The sequence below is a fragment of the Nilaparvata lugens genome, chromosome 1 (assembly GCF_014356525.2).
Source record: "Nilaparvata lugens isolate BPH chromosome 1, ASM1435652v1, whole genome shotgun sequence".
Classification (NCBI taxonomy): Eukaryota; Metazoa; Arthropoda; class Insecta; order Hemiptera; family Delphacidae; genus Nilaparvata; species Nilaparvata lugens.
The window spans coordinates 7,570,342-7,591,247 of record NC_052504.1 but is presented as its reverse complement, the minus strand read 5'-3'; the positions used below and the strand labels follow the sequence as shown (position 1 = coordinate 7,591,247).

Here is a 20,906-nt window from a genome sequence, read left to right as displayed (position 1 = left end):
ATTGAAGACAGTGAAGGTGCTTAAAGAAAATGATAATGAAAGACTTCTTTAAATAGTATAGATTACGGTTGTAGGTGACTTTTATTAAGTGAGTCGCACAGAGTCTTAGAATAATATTGTGATAAACCCCATATCGGATTATTTAAACTCCATTGAAGACAGTGAAATTGCTTACAGAAAATTATAATAAAATATTTCTTTGAATAGTACAGATTACGGTTGTAGGTGACTTTTATTAAGTGAGTCGCACAGAGTCTTAGAATAATATTGTGATAAACCCTTTAACAGATTATGAAAACTCCATTGAAGACAGTGAAGGTGCTTACAAAAAATGATAATGAAATACTTCTTTGAATAGTATAGATTACGGTTGTAGGTGACTTTAATTAATAAATAAATAAATAATAATATATAACAATAAATAAATTGAAAATTGAAATTGAAAATTGAAATTAAGTGATTCGCACATATTCTTAGAATAATAAATTGTGTTAAACCCTACATCGGATTATTAAAACTCCATTGAAGACATTGAAGGTGCTTACATAAAATGCTAATGAAAGACTTCTTTGAATAGTATAGATTACGGTTGTAGGTGACTTTAATTAAGTGATTCGCACATATTCTTAGAATAATTATTGTATTGAACTCTACATCGGATTATTAAAACTCCATTGAAGTCAGTCAAGGTGCTTACATAAAATGGTAATGGAAGACTTCTTTGAATAGTATAGATTACGGTTATAGGTGACTTTTATTAAGTGGTTCGCACATATTCTTGGAATAATTATTGTGTTAAACCCTATATCGGATTATTAAAACTCCATTGAAGTCAGTGAAGGTGCTTACATAAAATGATAATAAAAGATTTCTTTGAATAGTACAGATTACGGTTGTAGGTGACTTTAATTAAGTGATTCACACATATTCTTAGAATAATAAATTGTGTTGAACCCTACATCGGATTATTAAAACTCCATTGAAGTCAGTGAAGGTGCTCACATAAAATGGTAATGGAAGACTTCTTTGAATAGTATAGATTACGGTTATAGGTGACTTTTATTAAGTGGTTCGCACATATTCTTGGAATAATTATTGTGTTAAACCCTATATCGGATTATTAAAACTCCATTGAAGTCAGTGAAGGTGCTTACATAAAATGATAATAGAAGATTTCTTTGAATAGTATAGATTAGGGTTGTAGGTGACTTTTATTAAGTGATTCGCACATATTCTTAGAATAATTGTGTTAAACCCTATAACGGATTATTAAAACTCCATTTAAGACAGTGAAGGTGCTTACATAAAATGATAATAAAAGACGGTTGTAGGTGACTTTTCTGAAGTGATTCGCACATATTCTTAGGATTGTGTGAAACCCCATAAGATAATAAAAACTGGAGGTGCTTACAGAAAATGGAAAAATCTTGTAAAAGTTTTCAATGAGTCAATAGCTTTTTGAGGCGTTGAAAAAGCTTACAAGTTAAAATACAGCATCAACTTCACCAAGGTAACTTTTTAGATTTGAATATTCTTATAAATAGAAAAGTTTTTCTATGAGAAGAGAACATTCAATCTCAAAATGCTAACTCTCATTCAAAAAAAAAAACTAGTAATGTGTGAGAAAGTTGGCATCAAGTTTTTATCAACAGTATAGAATTCTAAGTGCCGGTTACACAACAGCCCAACAGCCGATTAAATTTTGACCGTGACTAATTCCACGAGAACCAATCAGAGAAGCCGTCTTTTCAAGAACGCTTTCTCTGATTGGTTCTCGTGAAATTAATCACGGTTAAAATTTAGCCGGCTGATGTGCAACCGGGCCTAATGATTCTAATTATTGATACAAATTTATCGTTCACATTCGAATGGAAATGAGTGATAAATACTACTTTTCTACCAATTATTTCTGCTAACTGGACTAAGGAAATCAGAAAGATAAATCCTACAAGACGACCAACAGTGGAGCTTTTAAGCATTGAGGAATCGAGAATTCTCTCTCCTGCTCTCTCACTCTCTCAATTATTGGGATTTGAAGAAAAGACTCCAAAAAATATATGATTTATAAATGAGGATAGAAATTGTAATAAGGAGCAGAATATTCATTTCAGATAGACTGTCTCACTTACAAGATGAGGAGGAAAAAGATTAGAATTTATCAGAGGACAGTAATGATACGCTTTCAAGTAAAGTCAAGGAAGTAGGAAAATTAATCATGGTTCTTGTTTCCTCAAGCCAAAGAACCTTGACCCAATTCAAATGTTCATTACCAGCCAGTATTGATGTGATGAAACAATGATGTAAGAAAACGTTTATTGGGAATTTTGAGGGTGGATTTACAAAGCAAAATATCATGGAACATTGTGTTGGATGAGAATGGAAGAGGAGGAGAATTTCCCCTTCTTATTCTGAAACAGAGAGGGAGGGAGAGAGAGTTATTCAATTTTATTTCCCCTTCTTATTCTGAAACAGAGAGGGAGAGAGAGAGTTATTCAATTTCATTTGGAATTGTAAAGAGTTCATTTTTACATTGTTTTGTCTCTTTGAAGACCGAGAGGAGCAAGTCCATGGTCCATGGCTCGTGCCGGAAAACAAAATATCATTTTCATTCTGCGAAGCATTTTGAAAGAAATCCAAGATCTCTTTAATAGAAGAAACAAAAAAATGTGATTCAGACTTTGATGTTCGAAAGGAACGCATCTCATCATCTTTTTCAAGTACACTAGTGATAGTACTGGATAGCTACAATTTGTTAACTGTCTGAAGGTTCTTATAGAGTGTTGCATTGTTTCATTAGCCAATCACAATGAAACAATCATGCACAATCATGGAGAACACCACTTATTCAATATTATTGAATTGACACTTTTATGGGACTGCTTGCTGAATGTTAAGGTTTATGGTAACATGTGACCTTACAATAAACTATGTGATGATACTTATGAATAATTCTCAACCCTAGCTTCCATTCTCTAATGCATTTATTGATTTTTTTTAGTTATCGCTTGATAGTATCAAATGCATTATTGTATTAACAATAGACAATAAGTCTTTCAAATTATGTTCTATCATATCGATAACACTGGATAACATTGAATCGGTTGAAGAAAATTGTGTTGACGACCAATGAAGATAAAATTTTACATTTCCACATATTTTATTGAATATTTTATTAAACATTTCCACATATTTTTTTCAAGGTACAACTCGACAGTTGATCAATCTATTATCATATACTATTAAACGAACAACTTCTGTTTATATGTTAAAATTTTTGGATGTTTAGATGTTCAGATGTTTATATTATGTTTATGTTTATATGTTTGTATTTCACCGGATCTCGGAAACGGCTCTAACGATTCTCACGAAATTCAGAACATAGTAGGTTTATAATATAAAGATTCGATTTCACTAGGTCTCATCCCTGGGAAAACTCTCTAAAAGACATCAAAAGAATAACTATTATTCATCCTTGGAGAAACAGATGATAATAATTATTTCGTCGTCTGTTGGTGATGGAAGTGAGTGAGCGAGTTCATGTGTGTGGGACTGTGTGAAAATTATGACTCAGCTGTTGAACTTTTGTAATCATTCAATCAGGTACTTAGTGTCGGTTGCAAAAAAGCCGGGTTATTTTCAATCCTGATTAATTCCTGTAGATCCATCTTTTTGAAATGGTCTTCTCTGATTAGGTTCACGTGAAGTTAATCAGGATTCAAATTTAACCGGTTTTTGTGCAACTGGGCCTTTGTGAGGGAAATTTTTGCATTCCTCTGGGAATTAATCTCAATTTACTGTGGTTAGATAGAACATTTCTGTATGAATGTTATTATAATTTCTTCTTTAGTAATAAATTTTTTATGCTTTTGTACTCCAGAGCGAAGCTCGGTCCCCGATGTTAAGCAGATTAGAAGTTAACGAATCTTTACGCAATGACATTTATATTGCATTTGCAGTGTTTTGAAGATTCTCGTTTATCTGAGAAGCAAATTTCCAACTCTTCAATTTCATTGCATAAATGGTATTCTTCATGCTCATCCAAATTTTTCAATTAGTTGAGGTATTTACTCCTAGGAGAAACTCACAATGGAAACAATGGGAAGAGAAAATTTCACTCTCAAGCCCCCCCCCCCCCCCCTATCTATTTGCTCCATCGAGATCATACCTGATTGGTGAGTATACCTGAGTATGAGTGATACTTCGAATACATTATTGTATTGTCATCTGAAAACTTATATATTCACGGCCACTTAATTTTTATTTGTAAAACCTATTTATTGAAAACTTCTCAAAAAGGGTACAATGGTGTTATTCTACAAACGATATCGGGGCACCGAGCTTCGCTCGTTATTTTTATCTATTGATAAACAGAGCACAATTCTCTAAAATGATCGTGTTTATATTTCACAGCTGGCTGTATGTCGGGGATGCGATATTTCTATTTTTCACATACTTACTCACTCGCTCACTCACTTTTTTACTATCCACAGCTGTTTCAGCCAAGGATGAATTATTCTTTTAATGCCGTTCAGCGAGTTTTCCCAAGGATGAGACCTAGTGCAATCGAATTTTTATATCATAAACATACTATGTTCCAAATTTCGTGAAAATCGTTAGAGCCAAGAGAATTCTCTAAAATGATCGTGTTTATATTTCACAGCTGGCTATATGTCGGGGATGCGATATTTCTATTTTTCACATACTCACTCGCTCACACACTTTTTTACTACCCACAGCTATTTCAGCCAAGGATGAATTATTCTTTTGATGTCGTTCAGCGAGTTTTCCCAAGGATGAGACCTAGTGCAATCGAATTCTTATATCAAAAATCCTACTATGTTCCAAATTTCGTGAAAATCGTTAGAACTGTTTTCGAGATCCATTGAACATAAATAACCAGATATAAAAATACAAATATACGGAAATTGCTCGCTTAATACAATACAATACAATACAAATAAATTTCATTTCCATTAATATACAAATAAACAATCTAATCAATAAAATGTACATAATATTCAAAAATACAATATATGAAATTTACTACAAATATAAATAAATTGCATTTTTCCGGAAATTAACCTACTCAACTATGGGAAACCCATGTTCTAGAGCAGCTGAATATAATATAATAGGAATTATTGTCTTTTTATCGTATTACTATCACTGAGATACCAGTATTCAATAATAATCCATAATTCATTCGCTCTTTGCAATCTATTTCCTTATTATTTATGGGAAAATTTTTTTATCAAAATTAACTGTAGTGAGCATTACACGATATTAATAAAAGGTTGATAAATGGAAAAATCCAACTAACGCAGGTTCGTGATAGTTAGGATAAGTGTATATGTTCATTGTTTACGGAAATAAAAGATAAGCCAAATTTAAGAACTCGATATAGAAAGGAAGTAATAACTTAAAAATACGGTTATTGTTGGAGGACAGTCTCTTTGAACTGCGCGTAGTAGCGTACCTACTGTTGAAGATGAAAAGAGACCACACAGAGGGTCCGAGTGAGAGAGCCGACCATGGTCGACTAGGAAAGAGTTCAAGGTGGATTCAGCAGAGAGCCAGTCAGATCTAGAAGGAAGACTACATACTTATTTGTGCTGTCGAGAAGCACGAAGCACTCAATGTAATGAGCATTGCATCTCTGTGTATTGACTGAGAAGAATAAGCATTTTCACTTGATCAAGTCGGAAGCTAAGGGAACACAATCATCACAGAGCTGCTGCAGAGCTCAGAGAAGTCCGCCCATGTAAAGATGTTGTTGCCTCAAAGCCACTTCAAATAAAACTCACAGTCAACAGCCTTGAAGCACAATCCTTTCTCCTACCCGAAGATCATTCCACGCCTATCATTAATTAGTTTCGTGTATGCATAACTTCTTCCTTATCATATACTTTATTACAGTATTCTCCACGGCTAATTCCTAATGGTAACCATATTACCATAGAATAACCTATCGCTGTGATATTACTATTTCCGTGTAGGTTTATTTGAGTTATCTCTCACGAGTTGGATGCACAGACTGGAGTTCTATTCTGATTTAAATTTTGAGCGTATAGTTCAAGTACTTCATAGTTTTCAAGGTTTCTGTAGTCATTTGATTGATATTCTTCGAATTGTTGACCGAGCGAAGTGAGGTCTAAAGGTGTGTACAGATTTACGCGCCGCGAACATGAGCAATTCACTTCTAATAAGCTGATGCCAAGCTTTTTATATCTGTATCTTATCGTTCCTGTAAAAATACAGATATAATCAGCTGATTAAAAGTGAATGAGCAATTCACTTTTAATCAGCTGATGCCAAGCTTTTTATATTTGTATCTTACCGTTTCTGAAAAAATACAGATATAATCAGCTGATTAAAAGTGAATTGCTCATGTTCGAGGCGCATATATCTGTACGCACCTTTAGATTCAAGTCGACGGTTTTGCATTTCTCTTTATGTTTAAATGTTTATATGTTGCGCATTTACAGCGAAACGCAACAATACATTTTCATGAAATTTGACAGGTATGTTCGTTCCTTTTTGAATTTCGCGTCGACGTATATACAAGGTTTTTTGGAAATTTTGCATTTTGAGGATAATACAAAAGGAAAAGGAGTTTCCTTCGAACACCAATATTACCGTGAAAATCATACTATAGAATTATTCATCATAAATCAGCTGTCTAGTGGACTATGATACACCCGTTCAAAATCATCGAACATCTTGAATTATGTATCTTTCAATCAACGTTAGTAGGCAGTAGTTGTCTACTAACTTTGTCTTTCCATAAGCTGAGGCCATGATTCTAGTTTGGAGTTATTGATAGAAAACATTATTTTTTACATTTTTATTTTTTAATCCAATGATTAAAATTGCAACAAATTAATATGATTGAAAATAAATGGATTTCTAAAATCATGATAAGTGAGAAATGAAGTTTGTAGGAAATCAGCACTATGGTAGTTTATTTTGTTAATTTCATCACACCGATTTTTCGCCAACACAACACAAAATGTTCTCTGATGGGTTGATTGGATTGGCGTATCGACGGCAGCCAGACCTGATAACAGCGCTCACACTCACATTCCGGGACGACACGTCACGGTACGATAGGACAGAAAGCTCCATGTTTATTTAGGATTTTTTCTAGACATTTTAAATTGATAAATTGTTTATTATTTATAACAACAGGTCAATGTAACTTACTGAGCGCGAGGTCTACTGTTCACAGAACTACTAGTATAGTAAGGAGTTTTATGATATATGTATAAAGGTATTCATGGATCAATGAATGTGTGGATTCTACTCAATTTCAGAAATGAGATGTTTGGAGCTAAAATCAACTCGGTGATAGCATAGAGAGAATATAGCATAAGGAATGAATTATACTGGACAGGGTGTCCCAAATTGTGAGAGCCAATACACAGACCAAATTGGTGTCCCATCATTTGAAGTTTTGTGATATAGTGTCCCAAATAGGACGATCGATTTTTAAATTACTATCTTTCTCAAATATTCATAATACACTTTTTAAACCATCTCTTCAATGATTTTCAACAAGAGGTGTTATTTTCTCAAATATATTCTCTTATGCTACATTGTCTCTATGATGATAGTCACCTGCATCCTACAATAACTTTATTGTTCACAGAAATAGGTGCAGAGCTTGGTTCTACCTCTAATTGTTTCCTAAGGACAAATAGTTTTTCAAAATCTATTTGAGGCCCGGTTACACTAAAACCTGTTGAATTTTCATCTCAATTGAATGCCACAAGAACCAATCAGAAAACGCTTTTCTTGAAAAGAATGCTTCTCTTCTTGGTTTTGGACCACAGTTTGAATTTAACATGCTTTTGTGTAGCCGAGCCTTAAAACGCAGTAGCAGAATTTAATTTCAAAAAGAGAATTAAGATTTACACATAATAGGTAGATTTTAAACTAATGTAGGCTCACAAAGTGGGACGTTATTGAATAAGAATAGAGATAGTTAGGTTGCATTTAAATAGTTATTGTAGAAGCTTTGAAAAATTGTTTGAAACAAGATTCTTCTTGTGACAATACCTATACCATGATTAGGTATTCCATTGAATATCATCATAGAGAGGAGGCGGCATAAGTAGATATTCCACGATATACGTCGTTTATGATCGATTTTTCAACCCGATTTCTGTTAACTCAAACCGATTACTGGCGACTAATGTATTGTCTATTATTAATGTTTTGGCCGGTTAAATTTTAATCGTGATTAACTCCACGAGAACCAATCAGAGAAGCCGTCTTATCAAAAAGGCCTTCTCTGATTGGTTCTCGTGAAATTAATCACGGTTGAAATTTAACCGGCTTTTGTGCAACCGGGCCTGAGAGAGTAATATATTGTCTATTATTACTGTTTTGGCTGAGTGAGTGCCCGTTAAATTTTAATCGTGATTAACTCCACGAGAACCAATCAGAGACGCCGTCTAATCAAAAAGGCCTTCTCTGATTGGTTCTCGTGAAATTAATCACGGTTGAAATTTAACCGGCTTTTGAGCAACCGGGCCTGAGAGTGTAAGAACGGCACAGTATGAGAGTGCCAGTACTAAGACTAACAGCGTCACATCTTACATGGCTTCACGAAAAAGTACTACATACTAGGACTGTCGGCTTGTGTTAACAGTGAAATTTGCAACAAAAAAGGTCCTATACTTTGGGATATTATCTTCTTATGCTATCTTTCCTCTATGGTACTAGTAGTTCTGTGAACAGTAGACCTCACGCAGTATTCTCATCCGCAAGTACCTGATGTCAACTGTTTTAAATGTTAACAAAATCAGTTCACGTTTGAATTTGTATTCCATAATTTATTAATATTTATGTTAATTTAAACAATGAATAGAATATATTTCTATTCCAGAAATTGTATAGTATTCATCCAGTTCCGTGATAATCTTTCCATCTAATGAAAATTAATTTTTTTCAATCAAAAATATTATAATTTCTTCAGCATTATTTAGTTCATTTGATTATTTTTAATCACCTATTAAATTATTTTTTTCGAATGTGAGAATATTGATATTGATGGACACGCATAACAATACCATGACTGCAAAACAAAATATTGAAACCAAAGATCTTAAAGCTGCGATTAGACCAAATTTATTAACAAAATGTTAATAAATCAATCCTTATAGATTATATTAGATTGAACATAACTTATCATACACATGATGAACATGTGTCAACTTGCGTTCAATCCAATAGAATCTATAAGGATTAAGTTATTAACATTTTGTTAATAACTTTGGTGTAAACCCAGCTTGAAGATGCATACCTCTTCAAGGTCTTTGATTGAAACTATAGACCTTATACAAATAATACAGTACCTAATAGACTGGCTTCTCCACACATCTGTGTAATCACTTGTCAGCTAATTTATGATGGATAATTTATTCTATAGTCTGATTTCTACTTTCCTTCCCCTATTACCATAGGTAAGGAAAGTATTGCTTTCCGAAAAAATTAAGGTTCCCTAATTTCTAAATTTCTATACGTTTCAAGGTCCCCTGAGTCCAAAAAAGTGGTTTTTGGGTATTGGTCTGTATGTGTGTGTGTGTGTGTTGTGTGTGTGTGTGTGTGTGTGTTGTGTGTGTGTGTGTGTGTGTGTATGAGTGTATGTGCGTCTGTGTACACGATATCTCATCTCCCAATTAACGGAACGACTTGAAATTTGGAACTTAAGGTCCTTACAATATAAGGATCCGACACGAACAATTTCGATCCAATGCAATTCAAGATGGCGGATAGAATTGCGAAAATGTTGTCAAAAACAGGGTTTCTAGCGATTTTCTCGAAAACTACTCCAACGATTTTGATTAAATTCATACCTGAAATAGTCATCAATAAGCTCTATCAACTGCCACAAGTCCCATATCTGTAAAAATTCCAGGAGCCCCATCTATGCAAAGTTTGATTTTAGATTCCCAATTATCAGGCTTCAGATACAATTCAAACAAAAAATTCCAAGTGGAAAATATTAAGCATGAAAATCTCTACAATTATTATTCAGTAACATTTTCACCTAAAATTTAAAATAAGCTCGAAATTCGAGAAAATGTTATTATTTCGATTGCAAACTGTTGGCAACTGTTGATTCTATTGAATCATTCACTATGAAAAGATAGCAGACTTCGTGTGTCTCCAGCGTTATTGTACTGTCATCAGCTGGCTTAGATCTTAAAATAGTAGGCTTGAGATGCGCGTTATTACTAGCGTCAGGTGATAAATTTTCATAACGGCAAGGAAAGTTGTGTGAGTGCACCATACCAGATTTTTACTCTTATATTGGCGTATGAAGGAGGCTCCTTTTTCCTTTTATATTATCCTTGAAATGCAAAATTTCCAAAAACCTTGTATATACGTCGACGCGCAGTTTAAAAAGGAATATACCTGTCAATTTCCATGAAAATCTATTACCGCGTATCGTCGTAAATGCGCAACATATAAACATTTAAACATCAAGAGAAATGCCAAACTGTCTACTTGAATCTTAGACCTCACTTCGTTCGGTCAATTACTACAAATCCAAGCCTTGTCTGTGGTCTGCCTTGTCTTGTGTGTGATTCATGCCTGTGGTATCACATTATAGATAATATTTTATTTGAATAATGCACATTATTCTCAGTGTTAGCTGAATCCAAACGCGACAGAGATGACAGTAGGCGTGATAAGGGTAGGGTGATAAGGATGGTATTAGCCGCCTGTCTAATAAAAGTGTCGCCATTTTGATTGGTAGCCAACCATCATCACCGCTATCACCATCGCTTGCTAGTGACAACCGAATTGCGCAGTAAACCAGCGCATTTTCTCAAATCGAAATGTATCCATTGCAGTAAAAAGCGAGAAGCAAAATCAGAATTGAGCACCATGTCCAACACACGCTCTAGTATCTTTATGACGCCGTAAACAGGTTCCTCCTTATCAGGGCGGGGGGCTCAGCAAGCCATTTCAATCGAGAAATATCTAGTCAGATCCCCAGATTAATTCCGGTCCGCATTTTATTACCAATAAGTTATCTCTGTTTCCATTCACAGCTGGAGTGTTCCATGAAATAATGCGCCGACATGATTCCGAATCCCCGGAAAAACTTCATATATCTAACTGGAATACTAGATAGATTATATCTCTTTTCACTTGTGTGGTGAATCCTGATTCTTTCACACATCAGTGTATTAAAATAAACACGTTAAAGAACGCCATATACATTCAAATATCATCACAATACTGTGGAAGGCTGAAAAATGAGCTACTCTTGCATTAGTAGCATTAGTAGGTTAAGCGACTCATCCCTCAGCACAAGCATATGCTTAAAGAGGGAGGAACCATTAATATTTCTTCAAAAGCACTGTCCTTTTTTGGGGACTCAGGGGTATTCACCTGGCGGATGAGCGTGCCATGTCATGTGGGAGAGCTTGGCATTTGACCTACCAAAAATGAAGAAAGCCCGACGAGACATATTTATGTTGAATATTATAAACCCTATATGTACGTTTCATTCATTAGTTTGCCAATATGTTGTTGTTTGTGTGTTTTATTACTGAACTGGGCCTGAAAAAAACATAAGCATATATATACTGTCCTTTTATTATTATCATCCATTATATGTCCTATTTTATTTTGTTTTAATATTATACAGGATTGTGCAGAGGAAATGCATGTTTTTCGAACAGCCAGTACTCGTCAACGGGAGAGGGTATTGCCCTGGAACGCATGTTGGCAGACGACCCATACCATGTCATTTCAGTTGCTATGAGCATTGGAACGTACAACATCGTGTGTTCGCTGTTGAGCAGTTTTTTTTTAGAAACAATGAATCTGTAGTAACAGTGCAACGCTTTTTTCGTCAATATTTTAGAATTGAGGGTCGAGGTGTAATGCCCGATCCGATGGGTTGCAGCGTTTAGGAGTACTAGTTCTGTGATGGAAAAGAAACCACCTGGTCTTCCCCGTTCCTCGGAAAGTGTAGACCGAGTCAGAATGGCAGTTGTTACTAGTCCTAGACGATCGACTCGATGACACTGACTCGGTCTACATTTTCAGGAGTACGAACTGAACGGGAAAGACCAGGTGGTTTCTTTTTCATCACAGAACTAGTACTCCTAAACGATGCAACCCATCGTTCCGGGGCAATACCCTCTCCCGTTGACGAGTACTGGCTGTTCGAAAAACATGCGTTTCCTCTGCACAACTCTGTATTATTTTTAAATATTTTATCTACACATAGGGTTCTGTTTATATGTTCTACTTTATTATTGAATGCGTTTGTGCTTTCAAATGCAATTGTAATATAATTTATTTTTATTGGTTAAATAAAGCATTCATTTATTTTATTTTCATTTACATGACATTCTATTCAAGTATTCTATTGTATCTAGAAAATGTTTACCGGATCAATCATTATTATATTTTTAAGACGTGATGTCATCAAAACTTGAAATGATCTGTAGGCTAAAATTGAATGCACATTAATAAGTTGACTTTCCATATTCAATCACATCATTTTATACAGTGAACCATCAACAATTTGAAGTTCACGGTCAGTAAAAAATTGTCGAATAAACCAAATTTTAAATACTTAAATCTAGTTAGTCAATCATCTTTCAAAGGACTCTGGAAAGGGGAGGATGGATATTGAAAGTTCGAGGTTTCAATATTAATTTACAAAAAAAATAAAACAATAAACAAGAATAAATAAATTAATTTATTTCTAGTACTATTCTATACTTCAGCGATGAATTCAATAAATTCTCAAATTAAGCTGGATTCCTACATAATTATATCAGTATCACAGAACATGAATAGTACAGTGGGAATATTGTTCCAATGAGTTCTTATGAGACTATTCACACAGTCCGGTCAAGCAAGTAGTCCAGTCAATGGTCATTTTTCAGGAAACAGCCCCGAAGGAATTTTTCTCAACGGTTCTATATGTATTTTGGGGCGCTGGATTCGAATCTGAAATTTGCTGACATGCCAGAGGGCGGCTTCACCCCCAAAACCCCTAGAATTTTGGACTTTTTTTAATTTTTCCATTTAATCTCGAAAAAATTGAGTTTTTGGGAAAAATCATTCGCAACAAAATTAAAGAGAATACAATTCCCAAAAAATTGAGTGGTTGCGCAGGATTCTTCCATTCTTGGTTCCGGAGCTACGAATTTAAAAAAAAAGGGATTTTTTAAGGGGTTTTCAAAACTATGCAAACCTACCACTTCTACCCTATACAACTTGGATATTTTTCTAGTATAGATTAAAAACCACACCACACCAAAAACCAATTAATTATGAACAGGATTCCTTAGGAATTTTCAAATTTAGTAGTGGGGGAGGGGGAATACACCCAAAAATAGAAAATCATGTCCTACAGCCAAAATACAAATTTTTCATTATAATACCTTTTCAAGGCCTTCCTAACAAAAAATACATATTTCGGCTGAAATCATCTCACGAGGGTTATTTTCTATGAGAATCACCCGTTAAAAACATTTAATTTTAGTATTTCCTAGTGGTGGGGGGGGGTACGTCATAAGGATACGTCAAGGATCAAAACTTTAAACACTCATAACTTTTGACGGAATGATCAGATCTCCTCGTACTACAGCTCATTCTTCTCAGCTCGTCAAGGCGGTTCAGAATCATGTATCATAACTGAAATTTGATGAAAAAATAAAAAATCCTCTTTTAGTGTATTTTGGCCCATATTTAGATACACAGAAAAATTGCCAATTTCTATATGCAAAACTGTGTATCTCGGTAGCCCGAAATGATAAAAAATAGTACTTGGTCTTGATTTAAAGAACAGAATCTCCTCTTTTATGTGAGGTGAATGAATTTTGTAAAAATATAATCGTGAAGTAAGATATGTTTGTTTCAAAAAAACAGTAAATTTGCGATATGTTCCTCATTTTCACAGTCTCGACAGTTTTTAGATAATAAACAGTCATGCAATATGAATTTAAGGCAACGTAGCATAAGTCTGTACCCACCACAAGAGTACTTGTGAACATGTTGTCTGATTCAATCGAAATCGATTGCTAAGATGGTGAAAGATTAGTAGAAATGACAATTCTTATGACTGAGATGATGTGGTGTTTGTTGCAGGTTCCTGGCGATCTGGTACCCGTTGAAATGTCAGATCACGACGCGGCGGGCACGCACGATAATCGCCGTGATTTGGCTGGTGGCGGCCACCACCACCCTCCCCTGGGCCCTCTTCTTCGACGTGGTCATCTTCAGCGAGGAGCCCGACGTGCCCATGTGCGTGGAGGTGTGGCCCGACTACCTCAATGGCAACCTCTACTTCCTGTTCGCCAACCTCATCATGTGCTACATCGTGCCCATGATACTCATTTCGCTCTGCTACATTCTCATCTGGATCAAAGTGTGCAAACGCCACATACCCAGCGACACCAAGGATGCGCAGATGGAACGCATGCAGCAGAAGAGCAAGGTAAATCAATATTCATTCATTTAAGTGTAGTAATTAATTACAAACTTTGAGTTGAACCAACTATAGGAAAACTAGTTGAGACTAGTTGAACCAATAGGCCAACTATAGGAAAACTAGTTGGAAACTAGTTGAACCAATAGGCCCTTTTCCAATAGGGCCTATTTCACAAAGGTACAAGTATTGTTACCAACCATGGTTACGAACAAGTACTTGTAGTTACAAGTTTACAAGTACTCACGTTTCACAAAAATTTATGATCTACAAGTTCACAAGTTTACAATTTTACAAGTCTAAAAGTACTTCAATAGTAAACATAACCTATTTTCATGATAATTTCCTTTTTTCATCCTTTATAAAGGTTACTTGAACTTTTCAATAATTACTTTGAAAATATTTGAAAGCAATATAATATTTTTTGTACAGTCTACTTCATTTATTGCTGAATTTGTAACCTACACAGTATATGTACTCTGTATATTATAGTATATGTACTATATTTATATCTATACTATATATACTGTGTATATATACTATAGTAGCCTACACTTAACCTATGAGGTAACACATTAATAACTATTTTGGAAATTTATTTAATTCAATTTCCTGATGCATATATTTCCAAAATAATGAATTATAGAGGAATATAGGGCATTTTTGATTATTGGAAATATTTATTGAATATTTAAAATCATTTTAATGATCACTTGTGAATCCTTTACATAGCTTTCCACTTCGGTAGAAATTTCATAGTTACGAACAAGTGATTTCGACAAAAATTGTTGGCTACAATGAAAATCTTTGTGAAACACTTGTTCGTAACAAGCAAATCACTTGTAAACTTGTAGAAATTCATTGTAACTACAAGTTTACAATAATTCTGCTTTTGTGAAACGCTTGTAATAAGCTGTTCTCCAAAACCATTGTTGGCAACAAGACTTGTAACCTAGGTACTTGTACCTTTGTGAAACAGTAGGCCCCAGGTATTCGTACATAACTGTCTCTATCCCTGATTTAAGTGATATAATATAGTCCTGAAGATAACTAGGACACTATTGTAGAGGCTTGAGACTTGTCCTTATACCATTGAGGAGTGTTATAGTGAATTTATATGACTCCGTTCTTAAAATGACATGTTGTATGCCACTTGAGCACTGCTCAGAATTTGTGGCTTCACACGACAAAAATAATAAATAGATACAGAAAAAATGAAAATATTTGAAATGTTTAAGACTTAGTGGGGAACTCGTAATCTTGTTTCTGTTGTGACAATATTGTTGATAGTGTAAGCATTTCAAATATTTTTCATTCATTTCAATAGGAATTGAAATAAATTCATTTTTTCTTGTCACTTGAAATAATAGTAAATCTAGTAAATGTTTAAAAGAAAACACATCCTGTCAAGGTTACGACTCTACCCATATCCGATATTTCTGTGGAGTGGAGGTGTGAAAGATCACAAATGACGGACATATTTATTTATTCATCTATTACATTGTGTACAAATAGTCAAATACTAAACATGAGGAAAGGCACAACAGGCTCATGCCCAAAACTGTCCCATTTCCAATTTATACTATACTGTCCAAATCAAAATGTTGGTTATGTCATTTTCACTTTTGACATATGTGTCATGCACCATTCTAGGCCGTTGTCATCAGTGTTCGGAACGGGCACCGTCACACCTATCATGCATGCTACGATCCCACTCCGATCCGATCATAGACAAGGATCTAGAATGGTGCATTCCACACTAGTCCGTCACGTAATGTGTCCCATCACCACCCCTCCACCACAAACAAAAATGATATTGGACATAAGTAGAATCATAAGTAGAATAATATTTATTATCTATGTTCAATCATTATGCTTAAGGTATGTATTTGTGTTACCAATTGTAATGTTCAATCATTATGCTTAATGTATGTATTTGTATTACCAATTGTAAAAATGCAGTGAAATAAACGAATTATTATTATTATTATTATTATTAAAACGCGGCATGAAAGGTTTTGCCTCAAAAGAGAATGATATGTATTTTATAATGTTGTTTGACAGCATTCTGTTTGAATGTATTTAAATAAATTGATCAGTCTACCTTTTGAGTAGCCTACTATTAGGCTCGTATTACATTAGGCCACCAGTCTCATGTGTCCGATCACTAACCCTTCATCCCAAAGAAATATCGGACATGAGTAGGATTTTAACAAGTTTAGTGTTTCCCCGGCTTTACTCGTATTTCACCCTGCCATACAGTACAGTATTTATTGATGCATTATTTTTTTAAGACTAGTTTTCATGAACTCGCTATCGTTGTTTTTAATTTGATTTGTTTTTGGTGGAACAGGTGAAGGTAGTGAAGATGCTGGTGGCAGTGGTGATCCTGTTCGTGCTGTCGTGGCTGCCGCTGTACGCGATCTTCACGCGGATCAAGCTGGGCGGCGACCTTGACGTGTGGGAGACCAAACTGTTCGTGGTGCTGACTCCAGTGGCGCAGTGGCTGGGCAGCTCCAACTCCTGCATCAACCCGATCCTCTACGCCTTCTTCAACAACAAGTACCGGCGCGGCTTCTCGGCGATCCTGCGCAGTCGCCAGTGCTGCGGTACGCTGCGTTACTACGACACAGTCGCTATGGCCAACTCGTCGTCGGCCTCTGTTCGGAAGTCGTCCTGCTACGTCAACGGAAACAACCCGTCGGTGCGTCGCCAAATCATGCACCAGGCCTCACAGGACAGCGCTGTCTCCTACATATCCAACAACACCGGAGTGTAGGACCTCACCGCATTTGTCCGTTGGTTTTAACTCAGTCGTTGTCCGACGATGACGCATGCCGTCAAGACATGCGGATTTGTCTGTTGGTTTTAACTCTGTCGTTGTCAGACGTTGACGCTTGCCGTCAAGACATGCGCATTGTCACTCATTTTGTCGTTTTAGACAATGTCATTCACCTGCCGTCAAGACAGACGCATTTGTCACCCGGTCGAGTTTCACAGACATACACACGACTCGAAACAGGGTAAAACCGGAGTAGATATGCGAAAATTCTAGAACACGCGGTAGAATCATTGAGAAAAGTAGGAGAAGGGAGATACCGAGGTATAACAGCAACCAGGTCACTAATTATGGGAAGAAAGAGAGCTTGTATCAAGCATAAACATCCATTTACACACAACACACAATTACTAACACATCAATATGCACATACACACACACACATTCACACATTACAGGAACAGATAATTTAATACAAAATCTAATACTGGGCTGAATAAATAAAATTCACGTATTCTAATCTCATTTATCTTGATTGAACATTATTCATATCGGAATTTGTTAGCTTATTGAAAATCGTCAGTATGATAATTGAAAATTTAATTCAAATTACAACATCTATCAATATCAAAATTCAAGCAGAAGTTAGCAAGTGACAAGCATATTGATTGGATATCCATTATCATAGATATTTGCAACTTGATTTTCTTTAATCATCAGCTTTGCAAAACAATTTTATGCCACATTCATTGGTTGTGGCAAAATAAGTATACTTCTATAACGTTTTGTGTCTGCAATGAACTTTCTTATGTGCTTTATAAAAGTTTAGTGCCTGTTAATATCTTGAGTGGTGACTTTTATGATTATATTCTACTCTGACTTCATCTCATCCATCAGGATGATACTGAAATAAAAATTTAGAAGAGAGCTCTGGTGATTCAGTTTAATTGCTAAACCATAGAGCAGCAAGTAGGAAGCTGTTATTGTTCAGTAGTCAGTTTTTGGTATGTAATAGTAATAAAATGATAATACTAAGATATAATAATTTTTGTAAGGCTTCATATTACCGTATTATAGATCGTGTAAGTAGTCGCTGATGAAACTCTAAACCGTTTCTCATAATTATCGCACATTTGAAGCTATTAGCATTTTATTTTTATACTCATGTGATGAAACCACATTAAAATAATTGAGTAGTTTACTTATTGATAACATACTATGTTTGAAGTGTTTGCCTCGTTTGAAGCATTCGATTACTTTGACTAAGTATAATAATCTATACATACATGGTATTGTATTGTAATTTGATATTCAGCTCAAATAACGAGTATAAGCTGGACATTTTTGAACGCATGCGAACCACCTATACCAGTTTTCAAATAATTATAAATAAGAAAATCACTTGTTGACATGCATAGAGGAATATTTTATTTGTCGTTTTGGTGTCTAATATAATACTTTACATGTTATGCAAGACATTTAGAGTAAAGCGCTAAATAGAATAATATTAACCCTTGCAGTTATTGGTTCATGTTGGAATTAATAGTTATTGTTCTTGTTATAGATCAATCGAGTAAAAAAAATGATGAATTGAGAAATATTCTCTATCGAATCTGATAGAGTACTGAACGATAAAATAATGGTACATCATAAACGTGTTAATGAAATAAATAGGTTTTGTACAGCATGAGATATTGACAGCGGTACGGTACGGAAAAGTAAGTTTGTGAAGCCAAATTCAAATGTTCATTATAAATATATACAATTAGGTTACTTCAAGAAGATAACTTGAAAATAGTACGGTAAAGTAGAGGTAATTAATCAGGAAATAAATTCCTGGGGAATATTAATTCTCCACATTTATTCAATTTTATTTGCTTCAAAAACAAAGATTAATCCGTTGTTGGTTATCCCTTTGATTTTCACTATTATTATTAGGTACTATCGTATTTCATAAAACTTGAAAGTGAAAAACACTCACGTTCTTTGGTGTGGTGACGACCGTTTCGTGCTCGTGTTGCACATTTTCAAGCCAAACAGAAACGGTCTTTTTTCACTTTAAAGTGTTATGAAATACAATAGTAATAAGATTAATCACTAGAGCCCTTCAAATTATGAAATGTTTAGAATTTGAATTATCATTAATGATAAAATTATTGTTCTACATGTTTCTTTTAGCATTATAAAGATGCCATTCTTCAAGGGATTTCATCTTAGTTGTGATTTGAGAGATTGAATCTTATCATGTTACTGTAGAGGAAAGCCTTAGCGGCAAGTACAATTTACAGTTGCAGAATATTATTGAGTTTTGAATTTCTATTAATCAGAATTTGTCTCACCTATTATCCATGTTCCAAAGCTAGGATTCTTGAAATACATTTAGAATTTGGAAACCCAGCTATGATCAAGGATTATTTTTAAACAACGTTTTAAAATAATAGAACACAACTTGTGTGAATTATGATGAAAACAGAAATAAAAGTTCTATGAATAAACAGCTTTACTCTCCATCATAATATGGAGACATCATAACCTATTTATAATATTTGGACAATTTGAAACTAAATTAGGAAATTGAAGAAGTTTTGGGCAATAGCCTGCTTCTTCTTTTCCGATCGTTGTATTGTTTTTGCTAACCTAATAAATGTGGTTTCGAATTTAAAACGCAACGATAGGCTGCTGAAAAGTTTACAACATTTCCAGGATATCGTGAGTAGCTCAACATAAAAAATTCTCGAATAATTTTGAATAATGAATGCACAAAATATTAAAATGCATCCAACTCCAGCAGAAACAAACAAGAGTCGATCACATCTGTGCAAGAATTTGGTAAGTTGGAGCCTCTATTAATCATTATCAATGAGCTGGGACTTGAGAAACAGGTAACGGCAGTCATGGGCCTAGAACCTGGGGGGGGACACGGGGGACGCGTCCCCCAATATTTAATGGTAAATGCTGTGTCACCCGGAAAAATTTATTGAAGATTCAAATTATGGCTGGTAATCAAAACAAATAATACAACTAATGCTGTTTTATTATGCTGTTTTTGTAAATAATTTTTTATTTAGTAAAACTTAAAACTATTAACTCAGAATTTTATTTATTTACCATCTAATGTACCACTACCGAATAAGAGGATTTAAAACGGATATGAAGTAAAATATGCTGTAAAAACCACAATTTTAATGAGCTATTTAAAAGAAAATCTTTGCTGGGGGCACCCCCCAGTACGTTCCCACCAATGTCAAACAGCAATCTACGCAATGACGGCAGTCGTTAAAGATATCATTACAGTATAGGCCTACATGGACTATAGAGTAAAATCGCACCGTACAGTAACTGTTTTCAATATTACCCGGAAGAGTAATGCTGTTGAAAAATATGTTACTTTTTCAATAATATCGGTAGATAGTGTAGGCTATTCAATGTGTAATTAATGAATATCGATAACTTATTATTCAGAGCATATTGAGCTCTCAAGACTAAGTACACGAGACAAAACTTGAACCGGTAATGCAATTCAAAATGTTGGAGAACCATCATCAAAGCATATTAAGCTCTCAAGTCAGCTCGTAATAAACTTGAATCTGGATAAACCGAAACAAAGAAACCCCTCAATGTAACAATAACTACATTGTTAGTAGATAAGAGAGTACC

The 20,906-nt window shown here is 34.7% G+C and overlaps 1 protein-coding gene across 1 annotated transcript in view; it reads left to right on the top strand.

Annotated features, from left to right (window-relative positions):
• LOC111056579 (neuropeptide SIFamide receptor) overlaps positions 1–19,692 on the top strand; it is a 250,376-nt gene extending 230,684 nt beyond the window's left edge. Inside the window, exons 3-4 of the mRNA XM_039429181.1 lie at positions 14,131–14,479; positions 16,824–19,692. Of these exons, the coding sequence (XP_039285115.1) occupies positions 14,131–14,479; positions 16,824–17,249 (775 nt within the window). The 3' untranslated portion in view covers positions 17,250–19,692. The remainder of the gene's footprint in view (positions 1–14,130; positions 14,480–16,823) is intronic.
• Positions 19,693–20,906: the final 1,214 nt, after the last annotated feature.